The sequence below is a fragment of the Vipera berus genome, assembly GCF_964194415.1.
Source record: "Vipera berus genome assembly, chromosome: 1".
Classification (NCBI taxonomy): domain Eukaryota; kingdom Metazoa; phylum Chordata; class Lepidosauria; order Squamata; family Viperidae; genus Vipera; species Vipera berus.
This window is the reverse complement of record NC_138202.1, coordinates 1,134,068-1,147,686: the sequence shown is the minus strand read 5'-3', so window position 1 is coordinate 1,147,686 and position 13,619 is coordinate 1,134,068. Positions and strand designations below refer to the sequence as shown.

At 46.1% G+C, this 13,619-nt stretch overlaps 1 protein-coding gene across 6 annotated transcripts; it reads right to left on the bottom strand.

Moving 5' to 3' along the window:
* Positions 1-835: 835 nt before the first annotated feature.
* On the bottom strand, positions 836-8,099 carry LOC308666908 (uncharacterized protein). 6 transcript variants are annotated; one of them, XR_014026189.1, is made up of 5 exons: positions 7,853-8,099; positions 6,217-6,338; positions 4,123-4,235; positions 3,835-3,935; positions 836-2,685 (listed from the first exon to the last, which is right to left on the bottom strand). XR_014026189.1 is itself a non-coding variant. In XM_081325907.1 (4 exons), exons 1-3 carry the CDS (start codon positions 8,007-8,009, stop codon positions 4,161-4,163), a joined length of 354 nt encoding a protein of 117 aa, XP_081182033.1. In that variant the 5' UTR covers positions 8,010-8,099; the 3' UTR covers positions 836-2,685; positions 4,123-4,160. The 6 variants fall into 6 exon arrangements, 3 of the variants coding, with proteins under 3 accessions (XP_081182033.1, XP_081182034.1, XP_081182035.1); XR_014026190.1 differs by having other exon boundaries at positions 3,835-3,932; XR_014026191.1 differs by having other exon boundaries at positions 836-1,950; positions 3,835-3,932.
* Between the last annotated feature and the right edge of the window lie 5,520 nt (positions 8,100-13,619).

Below are 13,619 nucleotides of genomic sequence, written 5' to 3'. Positions count from 1 at the left end.
ACATTGTGACTAATATAACCAAAGCCTTCTCCTTTACACCACTCCTTTAACCACATATTAAATTCTGCTATACGCTGGCCTTTTCCATTTTGCTCCTTATACATTGGTAAAACCTCTGAAAAAGTAAGCCTACAGCCTATTCTGCTAAGTTCCTGCCCCAAGCTCTGGAAATCATTCTGCACAGAGTACACCTTTTTGGGACAGATTAGTGCCAAGATGTACAATAGCCTCCACATCACAGTCCTTGCTGGCATTCTTGATTATTTTAGAAATACGCTTCTTGTCCCTACTGGCAGTAGCACCTGGAAGACACCTGACCTCTTTCAAAACCTCTGTGTCCTTTCCTAAATTTAAAGGTAAAGGTAAAGGTTCCCCCGCACATGCGTGCTAGTTGTTTCCGACTCTAGGGGCCGGTGCTCATCTCCGTTTCAAAGCCGAAGAGCCAGCGCTTGTCCGAGGACGTTTCCGTGGTCATGTGGCCGGCATGACTAGATGACAAAGGCGCACGGAACGCTGTTACCTTCCCACCGGAGTGGTCTCTATTTTTCTACTTGCATTTTTACATGCTTTCGAACTGCTAGGTTGGCAGAAGCTGGGACGAGTAACAGGCGCTCACTCTGTTACGCGGCACTCGGGATTCAACCCGCCAAACTGCTGACCTTCTGATCGACATCCCTTATAATTGAATCACCAACCAGAAGGTGGCTTCTCTTTTTGGATGCCTTTCTGTTCTTGCATGACTGGTGTGCAATACCAGATTCACACTTCTCCCTGTCGAAAACAAGTTTTTCATCTTGGACCACGATCCCCCGCTTGAGTTATTATCACAGATACCTTTGCCTGTCTCCTTAATGTCCCTATTAAGGTCAGAAAGGGCACTGTATCTGTTGTGCAGGGACACAGCAAAAGCTTTGGGTTTATGGTTCACAGATCACAGATTTTCAATGTTCTGTGACAGTTTCCCAGCCAGTCTTGCAATCCCTTGCTCTCTCCAGCCACTACCTGCTTGCTGATGCTTCTTGCCAGATTCCCACAAGGAAACCTAATGAGGAAGCCAGAAGGAAATTGTTCCCACTGCTTTTTTTCCTGCCCTTGGTGATTTTGTTTCTCTTTTTAGGTAAGGAATTATCTCTGGAAACAATGAGTCAATGGAGCTTGGTCCATCTAGCAATTAAATAAACTGCAACTGCCTGATTAATCAGGATTTATCATTCTCAAGGATGTGAACAATACTTTTTCCTTCTGTTCAATTGTTTCTGATTCAGAGATTGCTTGGACAAGTCCCTGCAGATTTCTTGGCAAGATTTTTCAGAAGTGGTTTGCCATTGTTTCCTTCCTAGGGCTGAGAGATAGTGACTGGTCCAAGGTCCTCCAGCTGGCTTTATGCCTTAAGGAAATACTAGAACTTACTATAACCCAGTTTAAAGCCTAACGCCATCACCACAACACCAAACTGGCCCTCCGGACATTATTTGTGGCTTATTCCATGGGGAAATTGTCAATGCCTTCTGAAACAGAGGTGTGGTTCACCACACTGCTAATACTCCTGGACTTTTAATGGGCTTCAGTGCCATCAATGGAGATATCACTTCGACCATCCAGCAGGATTGAGCCTTGGAGACACTGTTCTGTGGCAGTCCTGGTCCTTCCTGACAGACCAGATTCAGAATGTGGTTGGTGTTTGGGGAGCACCACCTAGGCTAGCGTTCCTCAATATTGGCAAAGTACTTAAAGTAATTGCAGAGTCGAGTAAGAATTCTGGGTTGATTTGTCCTATTGTTTTCTTGGTTGTCACTGGTTTTCTCAAACACCAAAGTTCAAAAGTGACAATGCTGTCTTGCCCACTTCTTCAAAATCCAACTTTGGATTCCACAGAGGGTCATGGAATCCAGGAAAAGCATGACTACTCAACGGGGCAATTCAACTATGAATGTATCCCAGTGCTGACAACTGCAGAAGAGAAGAAAAGAGTGCTGAAATGTTTTAATCAATTACCCCATTAGCTTATTTATAAAATTTATTGGTCACCCATCTTACTGCAGGATAAAGAAAGAAGAGAGAAAGAAATAGAAAAAGGAAAAAAAGAAAGAGGGGAAAAAAAAGATACTTGCGTGTATACACACACACACAAATAAGTTAATACAAGCAAATGTTACAGTCTAATACCTCATTAACTTGAATTCTAAAAATTCTGTACAGCTTTTATTTTAAAATTCTGCCAGCTGCCCTGAGGGTTCACTAGAGGATAAACCAACTATAAACAAATAGATATTTGCCAACAGAGAGACTCTGGTAGGCGCCTTAGTTCATACTGTGCTCTAGGACTAGTAGGAAAATAATGCATAGCTATCTTTTGAAATTTGTATTTCTTGTTGATTCTCAAAAAAGTGCCTAAATCTTTGGAAAAAAACTACCCATGAAAACGCATTAGATTGTCCAGGTATTTTTTTTTAAAATAAAATCTCATGACCCGAGAACGAGATGACCCAAACTTAAGACTGGGAAAATAAAGAAACGGTCAGATCCATCCATTGTAATAAAGAGCTGCTGGCTTTTTCTTTTTTCCCTGCAGTTTTTAGAGCACAACCTTCAACCACAGAAATGTGTGCATGGGACCAAGGGACCGAGAAGTGGATGATGGGACCTCCATCAAAGATCTGGAAGGTCTTCCCGATCACAGTGGCACTGGACAAAAATAAATAAGGAAAACTATTTAAACTTCATAAATGGTTAAAACCTGGTTCAGAGGTGGTCACAGGGAACTCCCCTCTCCTGTGAAATCATTTCAACAAATGAACTCTTGCAAGATATTTTCACTTTCTGTTTTAATCTAGGAGTTGGGAGGTCTTGAAGGAGCCATTTACAGCAACCACAAAGCTCTCTGCCTTTGCCCAAATTACAGGTAGCCCTCAATTGTGACTCACAATCACAACGGAGCCCAGAATTTCTGGGGCTACTCAAGATAAGTTTTGCCCAGTTTTACGACCTTTAAGTGAATCACCACAGTTCTTGTAAGCGAAACAGTTGTAAAGTGAATCTAGCTTCCCCCATGGACTTTGCTTGTCAGAAGGTCACAAAAGAGGATCACGTGACCCCGGGACACTGAACCGTCATAAATATGAGTCAGTCGCCAAGTGTCTGAAATTTTGTTTATGTGACCATGGGGATACTGCAATGATCATAAGCGTGAAAAACAGTCCTAAGTCACTTTTTTCAATGCTATTGTCGCTTTGAATCGTCTCTATACGCATGGACGTAAATCGAGAATTCCCTGTACGATGCCAATATTTTTTTAAAAAAAACTTTTCACAAGTCCACCCTTTTGTGAGGGCTGAGCACGACTTCTGTTCCAGTTCGGAGCAGGGGTTTCACCCTCTGTGCTCAGGGCCTGTAACTGCACCCGCTGCAGAAGTCCGTACAGCTAAAGGAGCCCCTTCCTCTCTGGGGGTTGGGTGGGGAGGGTGGCCACCTTGGACAAACCTGGGGTGCTTGGCTGCTTTAAAGAGACAAGAAGCCGTGGAGTGGGAGAGCTGCATAAGATTCCCTCCCCCCCCTTGCATTAAGGCAAAACCCATTGGTGCTGGTGGAAGCTGCAGAAGCGAAGCTGGTCTAATGGAGCGAGGGAATCCTTTAGGGCAGGGGTCCTCAACCTTGGCAACTTTAAGCTGGCTGAGGAATTCTGGGAACTGAAGTCCACAAGTCTTAAAGTTGCCAAGGTTGAGGACCCCTGCTTTAGTGGTTGAAGCACAGGATTCAAATGACCTACAGAAGGGAGGGGAAGGAATCACAGAAAACACCCAAAGTTGTAGGCTAAGCAGCAACTTGCCCACTTACATATTTACATACACACAGCAAGGGTGATGTGGAAGTTGTCTCAGACAATGCAGAGGCAGAGACTAGGACTCGCCTCCCTCTCCTTTGTTGCCCTCCTTCTTCTTGAGGAAAGAGAAACAGGAAGGAAGGAAGGAGAAGTAAAAGGAGAGAAACAAAAAAGGGAAAGTGGGAAGGGATGAAGGAACGAGTGAATAAATGAATGGGATGGATGTAGCTCACAAGTGCCCCCCTGGGCCATTCCACATCCCTGCCTTCCATTACTGGTGGGGGCAGGAGGATTTGCCTCACCTCCAGGAGCCACGGCTGCTCTTCCTCCAGACACCTCTTCAGCTTCTCCTACGGCCAATTCCAGGCTTGGTTGAGGCCTTGATCCCGACTAGCCGTCCTGGGCTGACCTTCTTCTGTGAGAGGGAGCAATAAATGCCATTAGACCAGCGAGTTGGCAATCCGCCCGCCCACCTGACTGTGGCTTGGTATCAGTTGCACAGGACTCAGGTAATCTTGGTTTGATGATGGTAACTCTGTCGCTAAGCCATGTGTGACTATCACAGGACTGCAGCAACGTATGGCAGCAGTTCCAGGTGAAACCCAGTGTCCCCTGGTTGCCATTTGCCAGCTTCCCCTTTTATTCAGGTTCAAGGTGTTGGTAATGACCTACAAAGCCCTCCATGGCATGGGTCCAGAATACCTTGGGGAGCACCTGCAGCCGGCGTCAACTTCCCTCCGCCCAGTACGCTCCCACAGAGAGGGCCTCCTCAGGGTGCCGCCGGTCAAAGAATGTCGACTGGTGGCCCCCAGGGGGAGAGCGTTCTCTGTGGGTGCACCGGACTTATGGAACCATCTTCCGGTAGAGCTCCGGATGGCGCCCGACCTCCGCTCCTTCCGGCGCGACCTTAAAACCCATCTCTTTAAGGAAGCGGGCCTGGCCTGAGGGGATGGGGTGGGTTTGTTATTATGACTTTAATTTTAAATTTGTACTATGGGCATTGTTTAATCATGTTTTAATAATTTTAACTTTTGTATCTGTCTTTTACGTATTGCCCTGTTAACCGCCCTGAGTCTCTTGAGAGAAGGGCGGTATATAAATTAAATAAATAATAATAATAATAATAATAATTATTGTTTCACAGAAACTGGCAGCGAAGGCCATAAATGGTGGCCGCAGGGACGTCGTGACAGTTTCGACTACAAGGGCCTGTTTTTAAGCCTCCCTTGTTTAGCAATCTCAACCTGTCAAACTCTGGCATGTCTATCCATTTGTTTATAGAGCCAATCCAATGCTAAATAGCCACCTTAGAATCCCCCACTCTTCTCATGCTTGATATGGTTCTATCATTTAAAGTTTTTTAACCCTAATTTTTAATGTTAATTTTACGCACTGTTTTCGGTATCAGCTACATTACATTGTACACCACCCAGAGATCCTCTCTGAGGGGGTTGGGTGGTTTAGAAATATGAAATGTAAATGCAGTACATGAATAAAAAGTATAAGTAGCCCTCAGCTTATGGCTATTTATTTAGCCACTGTTTGAAGTGATGACAGTGCTGATAAAAGCAAACTTTGGACTGGTCCTCGCACTTACGACGGCTGCAGTGTCCCTGTGATCACGTAATCACAATTCAGATGCTTGGCAACTGGGACACATTTACAGAGATTTTTGCAAACCAGGGGGATGCGATTCCCATTTGCAACCTTCCCGGCTGGCTTGAATTGAGGATGCTGCAAGGGGCGCTACCAGAGAGGAGGCATTAAGAGCCCTGGTGGTGCTGCAGGGTTAGAGTGAGGAACTGCAGGCTGACTCTTGATTGCCAGGAGTTCGATCCCTTCAATCCTGACCAGCTCGAGGTCAACTCAGCCTTCTGTCGTTAAAATGAGGACCCGGATTGTTGGGGGCAAATAGGCTGACTCTGTAAACCGCTCACAGAGGGCTGTAAAAGCGCTGTGAAGCGGTATATAAGTGCTATTGCTATTTTCTCCCTCTCCCTCCGAGCCCTTTTTTCCTTCCCTCACTTCTTTTTCTCCACTTTTTCTTTCTCTCCTGCCCCCTCCATCTCTTATTTCTCCTCATTTTCTCTCTTCTTTCCTTCCTCCCTCCTTTTTTGCCTCTCCCTTTCTTGTGTAAGAGCCGTGGTGGAGCAGGGGTTAGAATACAGCACGGCAGGCTAATTCTGCCCAATGCCAGGAGTTTGATCCTGACCGGCTCAAGGTTTGACTCTGCCTTCCGTCCTTCCGAGGTCCGTAAAATGAGGACCCAGATTGTTGGGTGCAAATAGGCTGACTCTGCAAACCGCTGTAAAAGCGCTGTGAAGCGGTGCATAAGCCTAAGTGCTATGGCTATATAGGAGGGAGTAAAGAATGTTGCCAAGCACTGGTTTTGTCACCTTAAAGTGCAGCGGAGGATGCTGGCGTCCCATAAGGTGCATGTCATTAGCACTGGGGTTGTTGAAGCTGCACTCGCAAACCCTCCAGTTGAAGCGGACCATCGCCTCCTCTAGTTGTGGATCTGCGGAGACAGGAGGAGGAAGAGGGTCACTAGGGACACCGGGACCTGCTGCACAGCTCCATCCAGCTTGCCTTGAGACTCTGCAGGCCCCACCCTGGCTGAGGGTACCACACGCAGCGGGGAGAAGCTGCTGCTCTGCCTGACTTGTCAGAAGCAAAGGCCGTGCGGCAGTCAGACACAGGAGAGCCAAGCCCAGGCCCAGCACGGAAGCTCCGGGGCCGGTTCTGGGCCAGCCACTTTTTCTCCACCCAGCCAATCTCAAAAGATTGGGGATGAAGGAGGAGAAAAGACTGCACCACACAGAGCATCCTAAGATGGGATGGAAATAGAGAATACAGCTGGAAGGGACCTTGGAGGTCTTCTAGTCGAGCCCCCTGCTCGAGTAGGAGACCCTATACCATCTCAGACAAGTGACCGTTTAGCCTCTTCTTAAAAATCTCCAGTGATGGAGCACCCACGATTTCTGGAGGAAAGCTGTTCCATTGGTTAATTGTCCTCACTGTCAGGAAGCTTCTCCTTAATTCCAGGTTGCTTCTCTCTGTGATCAGTTTCCAACCATTGTTTCTCGTCCTTCCTTCTGGTGCTTTGGAGAATAACACGACCCCCTCTTCTTTGGGGCAGCCCCTCAAATACTGGAATACTGCTATCATGTCACCCGTTTCTTCTTTTCTTTAGACTAGCCAAGCCCAAGTCCTGCAGCCGTTCTTTGCATGTTTTAGCCTCCAGTCTCCTTGGATCATCTTAGTCGCTCTTTGTTGTAGAGTAACCAAGATGATCAGGGGTCCAGAGGTTAAACAGCATGATGAACAGTTGAGGGAACTACCTTCTCCGTGGTGGCTTCCTCCCTCTGGAACATCATTCCCCCCCACCCCGAATATTAGACTGGCCCCCACTCTGACCCTCTTTTGGGAGGCCCTGAAGACCTGGTTCTGCCAGCGGACTTGGGGAGCCCAGAGGGAGATGGAGCCCATTCAATGGCTGGCATAAGTGTGGCTAGTGTGGGCGATTATTATTATTTCTATTTCTTTTAATGTTGTGTTTTTTATTTCCTGTGAGCCGCGTTGGGTCCATGTGAGCAAATAGGGGGCAATATCAATTTTCCAAATAAAAATAAACGAACTCTGCAGCCTGTGGAAGAGAAGGATGGGGGGAGGGAGGGAGGGAAATGGGGGTCCGATAACCGTCTGTCACCGAAAAGAAAAAAAAAGTTATTTCCCAGAGTTCGGCCAGGCTTCCAGGCACAACCAGAGGCTTCTTCCAGCCCTGGCCTACCTGGTCGGGCTGTTGTAGGAACAAACAAACCTCCCCCCCCCTCGAATGAGCTCCCAAACCATTAGGACCCCTTCCTACTCCCCCGCCCCGCCTCCTCAGGTCAGGCCTTGGGGGCGACTCCAAACCCCATTACCCCCAGCCCGAGTGGAGGACGACGGGAGCCGTAGCCCGCTATATACGGCAAGACCCTCCTGCCCGAACCAGCCCGCCGTGTAGCCGCCATGACGGGAAAAGCGGCCTACCGGGCAAGGCCGTCGTGTAGGGCGGCCGCCAGAGAGAGGAGGGCGCCCGGACAGCCGCGGCCTTTCCCCCCCCCCCTCCAGATTCCCTGGGGGAAGGGGAGAGGGGCGGCCCAGCGACGACCCCAGCCTCAAACACCCAGCAGTCACCGGCCGCCATCTTGGCGTTTCCTCAGAGAAGGAGCAAGAACGGAGGGGGGAGGGGAGGAATGGCGGGAAAAAATAATAATAATCGCGCGCGCGCGCGGAGTACGCCGGGGTGACGTAATGTGCCGGCTGGCTGGCCGGCCGGCAGACTCACGCGCTGACCCCAGCAACGCAGGCCCCGCCTCGCCACTCCTTCCCATCGACTTCGCAAGCGCCTATTGGAGCAGCGGGGAGGGAGGGAGGGAGGGAAGGAAGGGGAGGGAAATACTTCCGGGCTCGCCCCTTGCTTCCCCCCCCGCCCGCCTTTCTCGACGTCAGCCATTTTAAGAGGCCTGGACTTCAACTCCCAGAATTCTCCAGTCAGGCCAAGCCGGCTACAAAATGAAAGGGTGGCTCCTGAAACCTTCGGCTGGGCCTCCATTGGGGGGTTGGGGGGGGTGTTGGGTTTGTTTCGTGGAAATGGTCTGTCCTTCCTTCCTTCTCATTTTCCTTTCTTCCTCCCAAATTTCCTTCCCTCCCTCCCTCCTCACACCTCCCTTTCTTCCTTCCTCCCATTTTCCTTCCTTTCCTCCCTTCTCCCCCTGTACCTACCTACCTACCTTCCTTCCTTGGGATCTTGGTTCCAACTTGAGGATTTCCTGGTGGTCTTCCTTTCAAAAAGCTGAGCACGGCCCCAACTTGCTTCGCTTTGGGAAATCAGCCAAGCTGGCCTGGACCTGGACACCAAACGTTCCCCAACGCTCCCCAGCAGCCTTCCCAAGCTGGGACAGGGGTCTCTGAAAGGTCATTAACACAAGTCCCCCCCCCAATTAGCTCCAAGCCCAAAGGCCAAGAGCAAGGAATTGTGGGAACTGCTGCCCAAAAAGTTCTGCAGGGCCCCAAGTTCCTTCCTCCTGCTTTTAGTCCCACCGGCAAACCCCCTTTCCTGTGAAAAATGGGTATTAATAAGGCTTAAATCCACAGAGATCATGTCCAAGGCGCCCCTCTGTACAGGCAACGTATGAGCACAATTGAGGCCAAAATTTATGTTGCTGAGACACTTGTGAGTTTTAACCCATTTTGTGACCTGTCTTGCCACAGTTGTTAAGTGAGTTGCTGCAGTGGTTAAGTTAGTCACATGGTCATTAAGTGAATCTGGCTTCCCCCATTGACCTGGCTTGTCAGGAGCTCGCAAAAGGGGATCACATGACCTTGGGACACAGCAACCATCGTAAGGAAGAACCAGTTGCCAAGCATCCGAATTTTGATCACACGACCACGGGGAATGCCGCAAAGGTCGTAAGTGTGAAAAATGGTCATACGTCACTTTTTTCAGTGCCATTGTAACTTTCAACAGTCATGAAATGAACTGTTGGAAGCCAAGGATTGCCTGTGCAAGAAACTGCAAAGAATTTAATCCCTATGCCAATTTCTTATTCCTACACTAATTTCTGCAAGCTTCTCTTCATTGGCAGATTTCTTTCATTTTTCCACAGAATCAGTTTTATTAATCCCACATAAATAAATATTAGAAGTGGGATGATGGAAGGATGGGAAGGGGGTTTATTTTGCATTCGGCATGAAATTCATGGATAGCAGCAGTAAAGAGGTACGGAAAGAACTCATACACATTGGATGGAGACCTGTGGTCAATTTTGTAAGCTATAAGAAATTCTAGAATAGAATAGAATAGAATAGAATAGAATAGAATAGAATAGGGAACATAATAGAATAGAGCAGAATAGAATAGAGTATAATAGAATAGAATATATTTACTGTCATTGGGTAACACAAGAAAATTAAGTGCTGTCCACAGTGCACACACTACATACAAGTAAAAACCACAAATAAGAACATACATTATATACACACATCCTTCACATTCTATTAATCCTTGTGCTGCCCCTAATATTGGACTGCAATGTTGCACTATATAGTGGTATTTAATATGGTTACAGCTCTGAGACAAAAACTATTTTTCAGCCTGTTTGCCTTTGTTTTTATCATCCTGTACCGTCTGCCAGATGGTAATAGTTCAAAAAAAGAAGTTATACATCTATGGAGATTCTCAGTCACCAGGGTCCTGGTTGTCCCAAAGGTGCTTTTTCACGAGGCAACTGGACTTTCTTGTTTTTCTTTGAAGACGTTTTGCTTCTCATCCAAGATGAGTCCATAGTCCTTCTCATTCCATAGACTCCATAATCAAAGAGTTGAAGAAGCTTCTTGGATGAGAAGCAAAATGTCTTCAAAGAGAAAAAAGAAAGTCCAGTTGCCTTGTGAAAAAGCACCTTTGGGTGAAGAAGTCACAAATTTCATTTTAAAATACGTTGGCTCATACAAATAAAATATTCTACATACTAATATCTAGGCCACTTATCCAATTAAGCGCGGCATTTGTTAACTGGAGAAAGTCTGCTTTTTGTCCTGTATAAGCTCTCAGATGGCAACTAGTCACTATATGAACCAGTGTTTGTCAGGGATAAATGAATATGGATTTTCATACGCAAGGATTGCTCTGCTGTAAACAGAGGATCTGATGAGATTATTAGCTAGAATAGATGCTACCAGGATCAGGACGGATCTGAAAACTGGCCAGTCTAGAGAAAAGAAGGATCAGGGTGTCAGAATCCATTTATATCATATTCATAAATGTATGTTTAAAACATTATTCCATGGATTCTGCCATCTCCCAAAGAGGAGGGAACGGATGTGTATTGAGCCGGTATTAGGCATTTCAAAGGAAAAGAGAAGCCTTTTGAACTGGGGAAACAAAAGGGGGGTTAAACCGGGAACTCTTTATAAGGGTTTAGTTCGTGGAACAATATTAAGTCCTGTCTTGTATTCCTACAACCAAGCATGTCATAGTAAAGATTCTTTTTGGACTAGATTTGGCTCCAAGAGTTTTGTCTTCCTAAGACGTGGTTTGGGGTGGGTCCTGACACAGGGGGACATGACAGCAGTATTCCAGTATTTGAAGGGCTGCCCCAAAGAAGAGGATGTCAAACTATTCTCCAAAGCACCAGAGGGCAGGACAAGAAAAAATGGTTGGAAACTGATCAAAGAGAGAAGCAACTTGGAGTTATGGAGAAACTTCCTAACAGTGAGAACAAATTACCAGTGGAACGGCTTGCCACCAGAAGTTTTGGGTCTTCCATCACTGGAGATTTTTAAGAAGAGGCTGGACAGTCACTTGTCTGACATGATATAGGTTCATCTGCTTGAGCAGGGGGCTGGACTAGAAGACCTCCAAGGTCCCTTCCAGCTCTATTCTGATTATGGGGCTGAGGCTAAAACTTATGAAGAACAGTCAAGGAATTGGGTCTGTCTAGTCTGATGAAGAGGACTGAGGGTGACATGATAGCGGTATTCCATATTTCAGGGGCAGCCACAAAGGAGGTCAACGTATTCTCCAAAGCACCAGAAGGCAAGTTGACAAGCAACGGAGGGAAGCTAATCAAGGAGAGAAGCAACCTGGAATTAAGGAGAAGCTTCCTATCAGGGAGGACAATCAACCAGTGGAACAGCTTGCTACCAGAAGCTGTGGGTGCTCCATCACTGCAGGGTTTTAAGATGAGATTGGACAGCCACTTGTCTGAAATGGTATACGATGTCCTGCTTGAGCGGGGGGGGGGAGGGGTTGGACTAGAAGACCTCCAAGGTCCCTTCCAGCTCTATTCTGATTGAAGTCCACATATCTTAAAAGCTGCCCAGTTTGAGAAACACTGCCCGAGACGGCCCTACAGGCATTCCATTTTCATTTATTTGTTTTACTTTTCAGCTCTGCCCTCCATCATTTTTGGTGCAATGCTGAAGGGAGGAAAGGGGGCAACCAGGGCGAGGACTGAACTCTGGGTCAGCCATGTCAGGTTGAGATGAGGTCATAGCCACACAACTGGCCTGTTTTTTTGTTTGTTGTTTTACACTTGGTACATTGCCGATGCACAAAGATGAGTTCTGAAGCTGTGAGGTCACAACAGGCCGCCTTTCTAGCTGCAGGCAAAAGCTGAGCCAACCCTGGTCTGATCGTGGCTTGTGCTGGACACTGTGACTTGTACCAGGCTGTGAAAGATGGAGAAAGGAGGCTTGCATTTCTTTTCTTTTTTTAATTTGATTTTTAACAATTACAATTTTTAGTACTTAATAAACAATGTGCTGTCTGGGTTCACATATTTAACATTAACTTCTTCAATATAAATCTATTCAACACTGCACAATCCCAGTGTTTTTTTCCCTGATCCTCCTTTCTTTCCAAATTAGTTTAATTTACCCCAAAATACGCAAATAGAATTCTTGTTACTATTAATATATACAAAATTGAATGTATACATCCTCTTCATATTTTCTAGTTATGCAAATAACAATATCAGTTGATAACCTCTTTTATAATCAATTTATATTTCAAATGTATTTGCAGCTGAAATCTCCTTATTAAATCAATATCCTGTTTTTCGTGTTCTTATTTAAGTTTAATTTCCCATCAATATTCGGAATATCTTTGTCAGTTATGGTTTTCTCAAGATTAATTACATTTATATAACTGAGTCTCATTTATACAAGCCGTCCTCGTATTTTCATAATTTCCATATAAAAAAGTGCTATTCTAATTATAAATCAGATCTTTCTTATTATAGAAGTCTAATTATATCTAGGAGTTATCCATTCTTTTAATCATATTCAAAGAGATATTTAATCATATAAAGTCCCCTCTGGTAAGTCAAATCTTCTGTTTTTTTAAGTCTGACTCTAGCTTCCAAAGGAGGCTTCCTTGATGGAAACCCAGCCTAGGGGCAATGTGTGTGGGGGGGTCATCACTGGGTGGGAGCCCCACTTCCTTCGCAAGTCTTCTGCTCAGGAGCACTGTCCAGCAATGACAGCCCTGCAAGGTAGTCTTCCTCCTACCCGGCGCCAAGGCTCTTAACACAGGTGGTCCTCAGCTTACAACAGTTCAGGGCAGAGCAGGGGGGTGGACTCCAGCCCTATTCTATTCTGTAATTCTTTTCTCTTCTCTCATTGTGTTCCATTCGTCTCTCCTCTCCTCTCCTCATTCTATTTCTATTCTATTCCTCTCTTCTCTTCTCTTCTCTTCTCTTGACCGTTCCAAGTTCAGCGGCACTGAAAAAAGGGATGTATGACCGTTTTTCACAACTTACAGCCGCTGCACCATGCCCACGGTCACATGATCAAAATCCAGGCCGCTTGGCAACTGACTCACGTTTGATGATTGCGGCGTCCCGTTTTGTGATCTTCTGACCGGCGAAATCAACGAGAGCAGCCATGTTCACTTAACAAACCGTGTTAAGAAATGTAACGATTCACTTAATAGCTATGGGGCAAACTCATTTCATGAGTGTCTCAGCAACGTTACATTTTGGGCTATATTGTGGTCGTAACTTGAGGACTGCATGTGTTTTCTCGCCCTTGGTGCAAAGGGGAACCTCAAAGGGGGTGGGTATGCGTCTGCAAGTCTAGGCTGGAGTAGGGAACCTTGGTGTTTATTTATTTATTTATGGGATTTGTATGCCGCCCTATCTCCCAAAGGACTCAGGGCGGCTAACAACGATAAAAACACAAAACACAAACATTAAAAGGTATTAAATCAAATTATCCCATAAATAGTCCAATTAAAAACACAATAAAACAAAAT

Coding starts and splice junctions, on each gene's coding strand:
- LOC308666908 (XM_081325907.1), bottom strand. CDS start 8,009: ATGGCGGCCGGTGACTGCTGGGTGTTTGAGGCTGGGGTCGTCGCTGGG. Junction 6,339..7,852: donor CTACACGACGGCCTTGCCCG/GTAGGCCGCTTT, acceptor CTGTCTCCGCAG/ATCCACAACTAGAGGAGGCG. Junction 4,236..6,216: donor ATCCTCCGCTGCACTTTAAG/GTGACAAAACCA, acceptor TCCCTCTCACAG/AAGAAGGTCAGCCCAGGACG.